The sequence below is a fragment of the Chinchilla lanigera genome, unplaced genomic scaffold (genome assembly GCF_000276665.1).
Source record: "Chinchilla lanigera isolate Chin_1 unplaced genomic scaffold, ChiLan1.0 scaffold00049, whole genome shotgun sequence".
Lineage (NCBI taxonomy): Eukaryota > Metazoa > Chordata > Mammalia > Rodentia > Chinchillidae > Chinchilla > Chinchilla lanigera.
Window position 1 is genome coordinate 10,490,727 of NW_004955450.1, and position 15,673 is coordinate 10,506,399.

General features: G+C 55.4%; 1 protein-coding gene across 1 annotated transcript in view; it reads right to left on the reverse strand.

Moving 5' to 3' along the window:
- Window positions 1-3,680: 3,680 nt before the first annotated feature.
- Efcc1 (EF-hand and coiled-coil domain containing 1) overlaps window positions 3,681-15,673 on the reverse strand; it is a gene marked incomplete at its 5' end in the record, with an annotated part of 28,719 nt that continues 16,726 nt past the window's right edge. Inside the window, 6 exon segments of the mRNA XM_013518907.1 lie at window positions 3,681-4,530; window positions 5,346-5,415; window positions 6,628-6,768; window positions 10,389-10,554; window positions 11,678-11,810; window positions 13,355-13,512. Coding sequence (XP_013374361.1) covers window positions 4,394-4,530; window positions 5,346-5,415; window positions 6,628-6,768; window positions 10,389-10,554; window positions 11,678-11,810; window positions 13,355-13,512 — 805 coding nt within the window.

Genomic DNA, 15,673 nt, shown 5'->3' on the forward strand with positions numbered 1-15,673 from the left:
TTTTGCTCAATCTGGATAAAAATCACAAATTGGCAAACTACAGCGCCACCAGTGGCTCTGTGGCCCCCAGCCCCTAGTGTGACAGCTCTTAGCAGATCTTCTTAGCCACCCCATCAGCTCCCCAGAAGCCAAGGGTCGCAGCCACCTTGGCAGCTACCTGGAGCTCCTCCAGCAGCTTTTACTGCCTCTGCAGCTCTCTGCAGGTCTCTATCTCTCTCTCCAGCTGGTCTCTACCAGTTGCTGTCACTGGTTAATGCTGCCAGTCTTTAGGACTCTTCAGGCCAGCATCCCGAGTGTTTATAGCTCTTCTTAAAGTGGCATGCTCTATTTACTTTCCCCAGAATAAGAATTCTAAGCACATTTGTCAAGACCACCGGAACAAAGCTCTATTTGTACAGGGTCTGTGTTGTCCTATGGGGCGGTCAGCACACTGGAGGGAGCCTGCTAGACTAACCTGAGGAGCGCGAGGGCAGTGCTGCTAATATAAAGCAGCAGCAGTGGTGGGCTATGCATGTGTCATTTTGTACATTTCCCAGGCCTGTGATTGGTCCAATTTCCATCTTCCACAGTGTCATTTGTGATTGGCCCAAACTCCAGCCTGCTGTAGTCGAGGCAGACCTCTTCTGGAGTGGGTGCAGGGGGTTCCGAACAACCCACACGTCATGGCAACAGGTCCATGTAACAGCAGGGGAAGCATCTGCTTGATTGACAGCTGCTACTTCCCTGGGAAAACAGTGAGGTCAAGGCTGTGACTGCCACGGTTTCCCAGGCGTCTCCAGGAGGGCTGGTGTTGGTCACGGCCCACTGGGGTTTGGGGTCCCAGTTCCATCTGATCTCAATCTTGCGAAGGGTGGTTTCCCAGCAGCTCCTTCGACCGCAGGAGCTGGGGAGGAGGGCTGCCAGCTGAGCTGGGCCACCTGTCTACACAGCCCAGAGGGTGTCCTTGAAATAACTTCAGGGTGACAGAAGACACCCCAGTCCACCCTCAGGCCTCAGAGGGAGTAGGGTAACAGTTGTCAGCCAGAACCCGCCCCTTCCGGGCTGTCAGTAGGGAAAAAGTCTGGTCATTTCTGTCTCAAAGTTGTGGGGCAAAATAAATCTCTCTTTCGTCAGGTGTGGTGGTGCATGCCCATAGTCCCAGCACTTAGGAGGCTGAGGCAGGAGGATTGCCACAAGTTTGAGGCCAGCCTGGGCTACATAGTGAGTTCAAGGCCAACCGCAACTACATAGCGAGACCCTGTCTCAAAATGAGTAAATGAATGAGTAACCAAGTAAACCTCTCCTCCCTAAATTTTAGGGTGTCAGATATTTTGTCCCTGCAATGGCAAAGCAACTAATCTATCTCCTCTAAAGCTCTTCCTTCTTTCTATAGATCCAAGTTTTGAAGCTGTATAATTTTCCTTCTCTCAGAGAACTTCCTTTAACATTTCTTGAAAGCCAGGTAGCCTACACATATTCTCTAAATTTGTTTATTGAAGATTTAACTTTCTCCTTAAAGGACAGCTTTGAAAGATACAGTGAATTTGAGGCTTTTCTGCCCTTCCTCATCCCCACTTTAAATACTTCACGCTGCCCTTCTTGCTTGCTTCTTGCATGGCGTCTAGGAAAGTCAGGTGTAATTCTTGTTTCTTCCTCTTCTTAGGTAAGGTGTCTTCTTTCAAGATTTTTTTTAATCTTTGATTTTTTTCACAGTTGGAATACAGTACACCAGGATGTAATTTTTAAGTTTATTTTTTATTGCTTGCATTTATTTTGCTTGTGTTTTCTGCGCTTCCTGCATCTGCAGCTTGGTGTCTGACACTTGGGGAGAACTCTAGGTTCTTCTTGCCTTAAATATTGCCTGTGTCTCTTTTTCTTCTTTCTGCTGGTCCTATCACCCATTAAGCGATATATCTGTAGTTGTCTCCCAGCTCAGGTATTCTTTCCTCACCATCCCCAGTCTACTAATAAGCCCATCAGCCGCACTCTTCACTTCTGTGATGGTGGTTTTGTCTTCTAGCATTTCTTGTTGGTTCTTTCTTAGAACAGCCATCTCTATGTTTATATTATCCATCTGTTCCTGCGTCGCTGTCTGCTTTTCTCATGAGAGTCCTTCCCAGCCAGTCATAATGGTTTTAAATTCCCATTCTGATAATTCCAGAATCTCTGCTACAGCTGGGTCTGATGTTTACTCTGCTTCTTCAAACTGTGCTTTTTTGCCTTTTAGTATGCCTTGTAGTTTTCTGAAAGATATACACGATACGCTGGGTAAAAGAAACTCCAGTAAATAAACCTTTAGTGATGGGTGGTAAGGGACACATTGAGCAGGAAGGGAAGTGTTCTATTGTACTATGGTTAGCTGGGCACTGTGGTGCATGCCTATAGTCCTGGCTACTCAGGAGGCTGAGGCAGGAGGATTGCTTGAGCCTAGGCGTTTGAGACCAGTCTTGAGCGAAATAACAAGACCCCATCTCATCATCAACAAAAACAATAAAATACATTACTATGATTAGTTCTCAGTCTCTCAAGGAGACCATGCCCTGGGGTGTGAACATCTACAGTTTTCCCACCCTCCGCTGGGAAATGACGGCTCAAGGGGCTTAAACATATGTATTCCCTTTCCTTCGGGTTGGTTAGACTCTACTAAAACCTCTCTAGCTTAGGCTCTGGTAAAATAATTCTCCTTGAGATTAGGCCGCAAATTCCAGAATGGAGCTGGGGTGCAGCTCGGTGATGGGGAGCTTCATGAGCATGCGTCTGGCCCTGGGTTTGGCCCCCGGAATTGCAAAAACAAAAAACAGAAACCCACAAATGCTCTGGTGTTTTTCAAACTGGCTGCACTTCCTGCTGTCCGCATGCCAGGGGCCCAGGCTCTTTCTTCCATCTTCCGGATGAGACCCTAGCGTGGTTCTTGGAGGGAAACCCCCACTGACATGTGGGGCTCCCTCTGCCTGGGTCAATGCACAGGTTTGACCTCGCACACCTGCCCACCCCCATCCCACACACGTGTAGGAGCCTGGAGTCACAGGTAGGAGAGGACACACGCTCTGCCCTGACTGGGCGGGGGCCACGCGGGGCGTACGTGCCCAGCACGGCTGGAGGAGTGGGGCCCGGCGGGACCCTGAGGCGCTCCCAAATAGACGCACTGTCCATCTGCACCAGAAGTGGACCCTCTGTGCTGGCGCCTGGCCAGGCTCCCTTTACTCCACTTCCTAGGAAGCCATCTGAAAACGGGGCGGCCTCCGCTTCCCTGCTGAGGAGTTCCCAGCTGCTCCCTGGTGTGTCCAGGGGGCTGGGCCTGAGGCCGGGGCCAAACACCTGACCTCCAGCCCCTCCCTGCCCAGCAAGGCCTGCTGCTCTCGGGCCCCTTCATGGCTGCCCTTCGGCTCCTCCCCACCACCACCCAGTCCCTGTGACTCCAGCTAGAGACCCCAGTGGTTCTCCTTCACTCCCACAGTCCTCTGCCACGCCTTCATTCTTCTCCCTGCCTCCAGTCCACCCTCACCTACAACTCTGAAACCTGCCATGGCTCCCTATTGCCTGTGGGATCGAGTCTTAGATCCTTGTCTGCCATGAAGGCCCCATGCCTGGCCCCTGGCCCCTCCCGCCTGCTCAGACAGAGCAGACCAGATGCCCTCCCGCCCTGCCGCTCACACCCGTGTCACACACCCTCTCCTCCATGGCTCACATATCCGTCTTGGTTGAGTTTTCATACTTCTTTATTTTACCTTGATTTGGCACTGGTTTTACCCACACTGTACCTGTAGCTAATGTGCCTTTCTCTCTTACATGTTTTAAGCTGGGTGAGACCAGGGACCTTGTCTTCATCTCCCTGCAAGCCCACCACAGTCCCACCAGTACCGAGTGTGTGTCCAGGAAGCGGGGGCTCCGGGTACTGTATTAGCGGGGGTCCCTGCTCACACCACGCCTTTGCTCTTGCTACTCCCACCATGTCCTTCCCGCCTTTCTTTGCCGTGCATGTCCTACCTGTCTTCTACAGTGAGGTCAGCACCAGCTCCCACAGGGGGCCGAGAGGGACGGCTCCCACCCGCCCCTCCTACTCTCCGGCATTTCCTGGGGCAGGGGACTTTCTACTGGGCCAGCTGCGTCCTGAAGGTTGGGCCCTGCATCCCTTGCAGCAGTGCACCGAGTGGAGGGGTGCACGAGGCAGGAAAGGGCTCACTCTGCTCCCAGGCCACGGAGGCAGCATCAGGCGCGGGCTGACCCAGCGGGGGCTTGGCTCTAAGGTAGTCTGGTGGCGCAGGCAGGGGCCATAGGAGCTCAAGGAGGACGGCCGCCAGAGCCCAGGCCGGTGTTCGGACGGTGGCGGTCAGGCTGGCCGGGGAGGGCAATCCGACTGCGGTCAGAAGGATAGGAGGCTGCCCCCTGGCGGCAGTCAGGCTGGGTCAGCACCTCAGCAGGAGATGAGGGGCGGGCCGGCAGGCGCAGCGGCCGTGGAGGCGGGTTCCGAGGCCGGCGTCTGCAGGAGCTCACAGCCGGCCAAGGCTTGGTGCAGGGCATCCAGGAGAGCCAGGGGGCCCGAGCTACCCTCTGGAGAGGAAGGACAGGCGGGAGGGCAGAGTCAGGCTGTGCGCTCTGTCCCGCGGAGCTGCCTCCCTCCTCCCGGTACCCAGCTACAACCACATCCAGTACCACCGCCCAGGGACTCCCACCCTGTCTCTTCCTGTGAAAACCTGACGTTGGGTCCAGCATGCACACCTCTTAGTTTTCTTGTGGATGCCAAAGAACCATTCAGGGCACTGGCGGCCCTGAACCCTTCCCAGTGACCTGGCAAGCAAAGGCTCACACCATCAGTCACCCCACCGGTGAGGCCTTGGAGGCAGAGCTCTGCCTTGGAGACAGGAAGCTCTGCTGCCCTGAGCATTTTTTGGACAACAGGGGCCGTAAGGCTTCAGGCTTCAGGACAATGCTCAAGGCCACAGGCACGGCCGGCACTTGATCCTTTGTGCCTCAGTCTCTCCATCCGTGGAAGGGGGCTAAAACTCCTTCCTGATAGGCCCGTTATAAGGATCAAGGGTTAAAGCACTTGGGGTGCCTCACCAGAGCCTGCCCACAGTTGTGGCGGGAGCGGGGGCACCCCGCCTGCTGCCATCACCCCACCTCGCTGGCTCTGACCCACGGGCTTCTCTTTGACATCCACCCCAGGCCTCTGCTCCTCTGCTCTTACTAAACAGTGCTTCTGATTTTCCAAAGCTTGCTCCTGACCGCCCCGCTGTGACGCGTTCAGGGCAGGAACACGTCACCATTTTGCAGAGGGGACATTCAGGACAGAGAGTGCTGGCATCTGCTCATCGGGAAGCCCTCCGGCCAGTGTCCAGGCTCGGCGAGGCGGGGCCCTCTCCTACCCTGTGCGGGGTCCTCGCAGGCGTCCAGTGTGCTCAGCAAAATCTTCCCCAGGGCTCTCTTCGATATGTTCTTCGGAAGAATGAAGACAGGGCCGGGTCAGACCGTGGCTGGGACCTGTGTCCTCGCTCAGCGGCTGGGACCTGGTGGCCTACGGCAGCTTCTGTGCAGCCAGAGACTGACAGAGCCCCCCGCGTCATCCTTTCCCGGCCCCCAGCCCCGGGCCGGCCGGACTGTGTGCCCAAGCAGGTATCCAGGAGGTGACTGTGACCGAGGGAGTGTTTTTATGTATTAGCTCATGTGCTCCTATTTTTAACCAATGAATGAAAAAAGCAATGCAGAGAAAGAACCGGAAGCAGGGCCCAAAGACACTCAGTTGGAGGTGGACCAGCATCTCCCCGCCCACCCGGCTTGCAAGGCCTAAGGCTCTGCTGGCAATGGGGACCTCCCTGCCTGCCGGGCTGGGACTCAGCTGGTCTTGGGGCCCACCCCCTGCTCGCTCCGCTTGTCCAAGCCCTGTGACAGTGGGCCAGACCTCGACAGCCCAGGGCCCAGGCAGCCCAACGCGTGGAGAAGTAGCCCAGAGTCCAAATCTTACCCAACCTCACACCGGCTGCACAATCCCGGGCAACGTAACCAAGTCCCTAAACACTTTCTCTTTTAAAATGAGTTTGCCTATGGTCGTCCGTTAGACCCCCTTATCTGCCTAAGAAAGACCCCCACTGTTTTCAACTTGCCGAGAGGTTACAGTCAAAGAACCGAATTTTATCAGTTGCCTTTTCTGTATCTATTGAGATGATTTTCTCCTTCAATCTGCCGTGCGGCATGTCATGGTAAAAAATTATGTGATGTAGGATCATCCTAGAATCTCTTGGAGAAATCTAACTAAGCCACATCACCTTTTTTACCCTGGTGCTGGGGGTGGAGCCAGGACCTCGTGTGTGTCAGGCAAGCGCCCTGCAGCTGAGCTACACCCTCGCCCTGGTTGCAGTTCTTTACACGCTGCCGGGTTTGGTTCCCTAGTGCATTCTTTCATAATTCTGCAGCTGTGTTGAAACATGATGTTAGCTTATAATTTTCCTTTGTTTGTATTTATCCTCTCCCAGTCTTGAGATCACAAGTTACGTGAGATTTCCTAAAACAACCCGGGGAGCCTCCCGCCTACCCTCCTGGGCTTCCCTGCACCTCCGTTCTGTATCTGCAACGCCGGGAGGCACCTGCCAGCTGGGAGGAGGGCCCAGAGCCCGGCTCCCTCCCCGCATGCGCCCGCTGCCCTGAGACTACCAGGTCGCGGAGCCTGTGCAGGAGCTGCAGGACGTCCACCAGCTTCTCCTCCAGCAGCGACAGCCGCACCCGCTCCGTCTCCACCATCTGCAGCTCCAGCCGCAGGTGCTCATTCTCGGTCACCTTCTGCTGCAGCTCTGCCTGGGGAGAAGGAGGCTCGGCGCTCACTCTGGTGCCCGCCCCACGGTGTTCGCCCCAGCACGATGCCTGGCCTGCCTGACCCCTGGGCAGGTGCCATGGCATGGGGCTCCCCTCACTTGCCAGGCAGCTGGCAGATAAAACACTCTGATTCCCCGAGCTTTGTGCTGAGGCCCAGAGAAGCTGCGTGACTGGCCCCAAGTTGCACAGCAAGTTTGCGCATTTTGTTTCCCAGCCTGAGGGCTCCACTCTTCCTTATCTGTAGCCATCTGATTTCTGTTTGTTACATTTGTGTTGGTGGCGAGCAACAGACACCCATCTGGTTTGTTTACATGGGGGCAGGTAGGGGGCAGATCCCAGGCTGGACTGGCACCCGAAGAGCCTCAGGAAGGGGGCAGCCATGGGATGGAGGCACCCCAAGCCTTTCTCTCGTCCAGGAACCACTGCTGAAATGGACACTACCCAAAGCTGGGTGTGGCGGCTCGTGCTTGTAATCCCAGCATTCTGGGAGGCTGAGGCAGGGAGATTGCAAATTCAAGGCCAGCCTGAGTAACTCAGTAACTTAACAAGACCCTGTCTCAAAATAAAAAATAAAATCAAGGTGTGGGGCGTGTAGCTCAGTGCAAAGGCCTTGGGTTCAGTCCTCAGTAGCACAAAAACCAAAACTGACCAGGACACTCTCCAGCCGTGTCCTCCACCTCTTCGGGGTAGAAGGCCTCCAGGGGGCCTGACTGATGACCACCCTTGACCACCAAGACGGCCAAGACACTAGGGAGTGACACCATTCAGTGAGAGAGTCCTGTGGCTGCCTCCTGCTACCACCCAGGGCTCCAGGTAGCATAAGAAAAGGCCCAGAGCCTCCACCTGTGCAGGTGGACGGGAAGGTGGGCTCACTCAGTCGGCCCTTCTACAAGCAGCCTTTCTTTCCAATCAGGTTCTTTTCCTTGCATAAAAATCCCAGGAGGTCATTGTTTTGGACCAAGCTCCTGTATTGGGCCTCAACAGATCAGGCTAAAAATAAAAATGGAGTCACTCCTGCTAAAGTTCCATGGCACCAAACCCAAACTAAGTTGCCGTGTGACCTCCTGAGTAATCAGGAGAGCGTTACCCGTCAGATTTCCCAAGCAGGCCAGTCTCACTGGCACAATCACGTACAGTTGTACCTTGGTTCACAAACAATTCTTTCCACGATTCTGGTCGCACACCGAGTTGGACGAACCGAATCAAATTCAACGGTTAGGTTCAATGTTGACCTTATGGGGAAATCTGATTCAGTTCTCATCCAATTCAGTTTGCGGCCAGAATCGTGGAGAGAATTGAGTGTGTGAACCGACGTACCACTGCATTCCCTCTGACTTAACCCTTACACACACACAACCGTAACCTGACGTTAACCAATGAGCTCTATTTCTATGTGTCCATCCCCCGCCCCCACCTTGCAAGAACCCTCTGCTCCCCAGCCTCCGTGCCTGCTTCCCTTTCCTGTCTCCGAACCCAGCCTCCCCTGCGCAGCTCCTTGGGACGCTCTGTATTCTGATAGATGGAATTAGGTGGTGCTGGTTCTAGAATCCCAAACAAAGCCAATGAAAATCTTTAAATTGGTGCAGCTTTGCCCTTTGGCAGCTGTTATGGTTGATACATTATGTCAGCTTGGGGAGTCTAGAGGTTTGGCTAAGTGACTCGGCAGTTCTACATCCTGGGGTGAAAAGGACGCCCTTTCTGCTCTAGGATGTCAATGTGAGAAGTTTAAAAGGTTAACTATGTGACTCAGCAGGGAGCCAGGGTGCTTACTTTCTATTCATCCTGAGCCTGTGCGAGAGGAGGGCATGGAGATTATGTGAGAGCTACACGCCCCTGGGTGGGGGCAGCCTGCTTACAGTGTAAGGGGAGGGAAGGAGGCTGCTTGCTGCCGCTCCCCCGTTGCTCTTGTTGCTCTGCTGTTCCGCTGCCATGAACTGTTGCCCTCTGCCATGTGCCACTCTGCCTTGGAGCCAGCCGACTGAAACCCCCACGAACTGTGAGCTAAATACACCTTGCCTTCCTTCATTTTGGGCATTGGGTGTTTTGTCTCAGCAACGAGAGGAAAGTAGGTTTTCAGGGCTTATTATGGAAGAGGCGTGCCCCGCCCCAGGCAGGGGTTCAGGAAGCTGGGAGCGCCAGGCACTGTCCCCTGGAAGGCGCCACTTTCCTCCTGTCATCTTGTCCCCATTCTCAGCTCTCAGCTCAGTGTCAGCAGGAACCCAGTCTTTGTCCAGTTCCTTGTGCAGGGGCCCGGCTACCTGGTTTCATGGTGCGCTGGCGTGGCGGAAGCCGTGATCTCCCAGTCATCGCCTCCTCACACCACTGCTTACCTCACCCGGTTCTCGGAACATAAAATGACTGTTTCTTCAGTGCTGGAGATGGAACCCAGGACCTTGTACACATAGGTAAGGCCTCCAAAACTGCTTCAGTCCCAGCCCCGGGCATAAAATGAGACCAAGTATGTCAGTGCCCAGTACGTGATTCACGCACTGCACATGTCATCTGCCATTGCTTCTTAAACTGTTATATTTAAGAAGCTAGAACTGCGTCAGACCACACATATGTTAAAAAATAGCACAGCCCAGCGCCACGGCAACTGCCTGTAATCCCAGCTACTCGGAAGGCTGAGGCAGGAGGATCCCACATTCAAGGCCAGCTTGGGTAATTTAGCAAGACTTTGTCTCAAAAGAAAGTAAGAAGGGCTGGGGATGTAGCTCAGGGGTGGAACACTACCTAGCATGTGTTGAAACCACAGCTTGCGGAAGTGCAGTGGGCCAAAGCTTATTGTGAGGACAACTGCCACAGCCTGGCACAGGGAATTCCCGTGAGGTAGAAAAAGGAGCAGAGGCCGCAGAGGCCAGAGTGAGACGCCGAGGGCTGTCACTGAAGTGGGGACAGCTGAGTGTGCCTGTGTCCAGCCTGCCTTTCCGCTGCCGCTGGGGGTGACACTGCCTTCCCTGACCTGAACGACAAGCGGCCCGCAGGACAGGCCTGTCACAGAACCCGCCCTCCCACCGCAGGGATTGGCCAGGAATGGTCACGTGATGGAGGCTGGGCCAATTGGAGCTCTACTTGAGATTTCCTGTTAAATGAGACTCCTTGTCCCTGGGTTTTTCATCTGGGCTGCTGGAAGCTCTGAGCTGTCTGTGCTGCCTTCCCATCCCACCCCATCCTTTTCCCTCCTGAGGTCAGTGAAGCCAGGACCCAGGGCAATGCAGAGCAGACAGGTGGGCGCCATGTAATGTGAACCCTGGACCCACCTCGGCTCCTCTGAGATGGGGTCCTTTTTTCGTCTTTTTGAGACAGAGTCCCACTACCTAGTTCAGGCTGGCTTTGAGCTCACTTTGTAGCCCAGGCTGGCCTCGAACTCGCAACGATCCTCCTGCCTCAGCCTCCTGAGTGCTGGGATTACAGGTGTGCTCCACCACGCCTGGCTCATTAGATGGGATCTTTTAACTTGTAAACAAAAGATTTCTCATTAAGTCAAAATCAAAAGAAATCACATCTCTCTGAATCCTGGTCCCTTGGGAATGGGGTCAGAGCCTTCCAGCTACGAGAGACTCTGGAATGGGTGGAGTCTTTGTCCCTGGGGCCCTGCTGACCTCCTCCACGTGCGGCCCCAGGCTCTTCCCGCCGTAGCCCTGGATGTCCAGCTGTTCCAGCAGCTTGGCGACCTGGGCCTCCAGCTCTCCGGGGGAGCAGGTGTGCTCGGCATCACCGCAGTGGCTGAAGTACCTCAGCAGCTTCTTGGCCGTCGGGCTGTCACACCTGAGCAGGGAGAGCACCGGGCATGCGGGGGCCGGGGGCAGGCTGCTCAGCCTAGAGAGCAGCCTCACCTTCCAAGCACGTCCTCCGAAGCTGGCAGCACCATCACTCAGCGCCCTCCTTAGGGCCCCTTGCCACTCAGAGGAAACACCAGAGGCCTCCAGACCTCTCTGATCCCCCTCCCTCCACCTCTGCCAGCCCTACTCCAGCCATTGGCCTCCCACTGTCCATCTGATGAACCTCAGGGCCTTTGCACTTGCTGGTCCCACTTCCTGATATGCTCTTGCCCCAACATCTGCACTGTTCATTTCTCCATTTCCTTCTACTCTCTGCTCAAATAGAGCCTTGTCAGAATCCCCAGCCCTCTCCTTGTAGCCTGCTCCTTCTCTCTCTCTTCCCACTCACTTGACAGAGGATCCAGACAGGACTACTGTCTTGATTGATATTTTCTGTCTCCAGTCACGCCTGGCATGTGATAGGTGCTTACTAAGTGCTTGCTGTTGACATAAAGAATCGGTGACAACAGCTCCAGAAAACGAACAGCACTTCACAAGACAGTAAGTGCACTGCATGCCTTCGACCACGCATGGGACACCTTCGACGCCTCTTACACCCTGATCTCAAGTCTGCACCGAGCCTGTGTGACTGTCCCACCTTCAAGATGAGGAGTCAGGCGCCCGGGCAGAGACACGTGGGCCTGTCCCTGTTCCCCTCCAGACTGACCACAAGGATTAAAGCTGTGGGTGCATGAGAAAGCACCAATAGGGCCAGGCTGGCGGGGACCACGGTGTCCCGGGGACAGGTTGGCGAGGGGCTGAGAGGGACGGGAGAGCTCTGGAGCACGTCTTGGGACAGTGGCTACCGGGTGACTGTCCTCGAGGACCATCTCTTCTCCCCGACACTTGATCATGCGGTGGTTTCTTCTCTTCCCTCTGACACCACAGCCCCTAGGGGCCGGCAGGTGATGGAGCCTAGACACAAACCAGGGCCCTCCCCTAGTTCCAGCCGTCACTGAAGGAAGGAACCTGCAGATGGTGCCCACCTTCCTGGAGTGCTGGGGTCCCTGGGAAACCTGGGCTAGCCCGGGGCCCATCACGGAAGGTCCTGGCCGGGGCTCCGCACATACCTGCTCCCGCAGCCCAAGGGTCGTGCCTCGGCCTGGGCCACCGGCCTCTCCGCCTCCCGCTGCTTCTCCACCTCTTCTCCCTCTTCGTCAGAGGCGGCCTGGCCCTCCACGGAACGGAACAGCTGCTCGTCCTCTGCAGGGGAAACAACGGGCATGGGGGTTGGGGGGTGGGCAGCCAGACCCTGCAGAGGAGACCCACAAGCGGGCAGAGGAGAGGCTCTGGCAGCACCTCCTGTGAGGTGAGGCCACCATGGCTGGCACTGTCCCCTCCATGTGACCAGCCCAGGAATGGAGCTGGCCCATCAGAGCCCTTCCCTGGGACTGGCCACAGGGACTTTGCAAGGGACACCCCCACTTTCTTAGATGACACAGACCAGGACTGTGGTCGAAAGGTGAGCATTTCCCTTTTAGGGCATGGTGACCTTGGTGAGGGAAGGCCAGGGCTGTCCCTTAAGAGCCTGGGTGTGCTCTGCCCGGGGTGGGGCACCAGATGGACCGAGTTGTCCGCTCTCACGCTGGGGACTGTGGAGGAAGGGGGCATCCCGTACCGCCCATCCGTGGTCCCTGGCATTGCTGTGTTTCATTGCTGAGCTGTGGGCATTAGGACCCCTGGGGTCTGCTGTGTCCCTGCCCTAGGGGCAGCCTCGGGTCTCCTCAGGGATGCTGCCCCTTCCTTCGACCTCAGCTGCAGGGGCACATGGGCCAGGCTCAGCCAGTCAGAGGCGGGCCACCTGGCCAGAGCAACGGATGCAGGGAAGGCCGAGGACCCCACGTGTGCCAGTGAGGGCCGCCAGGGGCGGTACCTGCTGACCGTGACTTCGTGCAGAAGGATGCACAGCAGGTCCTGTGCGACATGGGGCCCCACAGACGTTTTACCTGGGCCTGGGACCCACAAGAACTCCTTCGCTATGTGAGCGGCTCAGTTCCTTTGGACTTCCGCTGGTTGGGGTTGAACGATCTGACATTTGCAGACAAACAATGTCTGACCTGCTACAGCGACTAAAAAACCCCAGAGTGAGGCGCTCCCTGCCCCTATGCGGAGGTCAAGGTGGCCTGGCATCTGTGTAGAGGCTTGTGGGTGCTCCTGGCCACCGCGCAGGTTCCGGGACCTCAGAGTCAGGGCGGCCTGACCCTGGATACCCACCGCTCCTCCTGGCTTTTCCCTTTGGAGGAGCTCAGGGATCTTCTGTTTTGACTTAAGAAGCAGCCAGAACCAGGCCTGGAGCAGACTCAGTATGAAGTCCTCCCAAACGTTAAGCGCACGCCTGCACTCATATCCATCCTTGAGCGGACAGAACCACGGTCTTCCTAACGTTTTGATTATGAGTGTGTTTCTAGGACTGATGGTTTGTTTTCCATCCTGGGAATTTCCTGCTGCTACATCCCTGGGCGCACACCTGTGTGACTGTGCTGCCGAGGCAGGGCAGGTGAGGGGCTCTGAGGACAGGTGTAAGTGACGGGCACACAGCACCTGTCCACTGTCCAGCGCCCTCTACGTGGCCTCATCCACCACGTGCCAGTGGCCCCAGGAAAGGGCCCCTGTGGGTGAGCATCCCAGCCTGAGCCGTCGGGAGGTCGGAGCTCTGCCTAGGGGCAGCCGCAGCACCCTCGAGCAGGACTGGGGCACGGCCACCTCTGCCACACACCGGGCGGCGAGGCTGGGCAACGGGGACAAACCTTCGTCCTGGGCTCTGCTCCCCCAGCTGCTGTCTGACTGCCAGGTTCCCTCTGGAGTGGCGTCTGGGTCTTTGGTTCCACTGTCCTCAGGTTCGTCACTCTTGTCTCCTGACTCCGGGCTGGCTCGTGGGGGGACTGGACACTGGCCTCCCACTGCCCTGTGGGCACGAGAAGACATTAGGCACCAAGAAAAAGGAATCACATGAATTACTGGGTCGAACTTTGCCTAAGGCCGGGGTATCACTAGATTGATAAGCCCAAGGCTCCGACTTCAGAAGTTTTGTGTTCAGGCTTCCCCGGGGCAATGTAAGCATGAGGATGTGGCTCAGGAGCAGTAGTCTGCATGGAACTCCTCTGGAAGGGGGGCTAACTCCATTGTCCCCGGTGCACAGAGGGGGACAGTGACAGGGAGAGAGCTGCAGGGAGCCCCTCAGGCCTCACGCTGGAAATGGAGGGGCTGAGATCGGTTCTCGGGCCGGCAGCACCAGGCAGAAGGAGAGGCTGCAAAGCCAGCTCTGAATCACCCAGCCCAGCTGCTGCCCTCGTTAAGTGACTCCAGGTCACATGTGATGAAGTCAGGAAGAGGAAGCCCCTGAGGACAGAGTCATTCAGAGAGTGGGACAGATGAGGGCGTCCTTTGGAATTTTCCAAGAAGTTAAATATGGCTGCAGAGAAGCAGCACCAAGTAGATTTGGGGGTGCTGCTCTTGTCTAGAGATTGGCATTTGCTGCTTCTGGTGCTGCCCTCTCTCTGCGGGACCCTTCACAGGAACCTCGGGGTGACAGCAACAGCCCAGCTTCCTCGCCCCTGCTCCCCTGGCCTGAGCCCACTGTGGCCTGTGGGCCACTTTCCTTTGGGAGCCATGGGGGGAAGCAGGGGATTCTGGGAGTGGACAGATGCGTTCCGCCCAACCTGCGTTGCTGAGCGCCTCTGAGGCTCAGGCTGCTTCTGCGGGAGGTAGGCCCTGGCGGCCGCCCGCTCTTCCCTCCCACCCGCACGTCCTCAGATCCCAGAGTCCTCTTGTGCCTTTGGGTGTTCCCTCCAGCTGGCCACATCTGCACGCCTCCCAGAACCCCAGGGCGAGCCTCTGATGTTTTCCTTCTGCTGGAGGCCATGGCCACATCTGGCTGCCGGCCCAGCGGCTTACACAACCTGACAAGGGCCAGATGTTGCTCTTCTTTCCGTCCCAGGGTCCTAGCAGCTCTGGTTCCATCCGACAGGCCCCTCCCACAGTACTGTGATGCAGACAGGTCTCACGGGCCACCACACCTGGGTTCTGCCCCACTGGACTGTAGCTTTGCTGTGTTATTTCACCCTCTCATTCACCAGTAAGCAGCCAGGGGACTCTACCCTGTGTTGCAGTGGGACTGGGGACCCTGTGGAGATGACCGGAACAAACTCTACACATCAAGCATGTGCAGCTCCTGCCCTCTTCAGGCTATGACATGATTTTAGGCGGCCCTTGGAAGAAAAGGGTGTGTGTGCGTGCATGTACTTTTTAACAGGCATTGATTTTAATGTCTACTGAGGAAATGAGCACATCAATCAAGTTTAGTTTTACAACCGTGACAGTGATGTAACTTTTTTTTTTTTTTCTGGTACCAGGAATTGAACTCAGGAGCTCGTGCTTGCCAGGCAGACCTTGTGCCACTGAGCTATATCCCCAGCCTGTAAGTCCTTTTAAAATTATTTAAATTGGGTTGTGGGTATAGCTCAGGAGTAGGGTACTTGCCTAGCAAATGGGAGGCCCTGGTTTGATCACCAGCATGACAGGAAAGAAAGAAGTAAAAGGAATAAGGTCACTTAAGGGAAAATAGTAATTAAATAGTATACTATGTAGATGTGGGCAAAATTGACTCAGATCTTAGGAGAATATCTGAAGTTTGGTTAATGCTTAAACACCAGTACACAGATGTTCAAGGCACTGTTAGCGCCGAGCTCTTCCTGCCCCTTGGCCTCTCTCTGACCCTCACAGCAGGACCTCCACCCTAGCAGGAAGATACATTTGTGTATGGTGCCATAATTTGGATCTTGAGGCTCCCCAATAGGCCTGTGAGGGGTAGTCCCCAGTGGTACTGGTGAGAGGTGGTGGAGCCTTTAAAAGGTGGGGCCTATCTTTTTTTTTTTTTTTTTTTAAGAGTAAAAGAAGGGTAACATAATAATAGGGGGGACTTACCAAATTATAGACAAAATGGTAGGAAATTATCAATGGTTATTGTTTTACATATTGTTATCTACAAAATAGTTTCTCAGGAAAACAAATAGACAAATAATAGTGAGTTACAGACAAAAGAGGTAGGAGATTATCAAGAGTTGTTG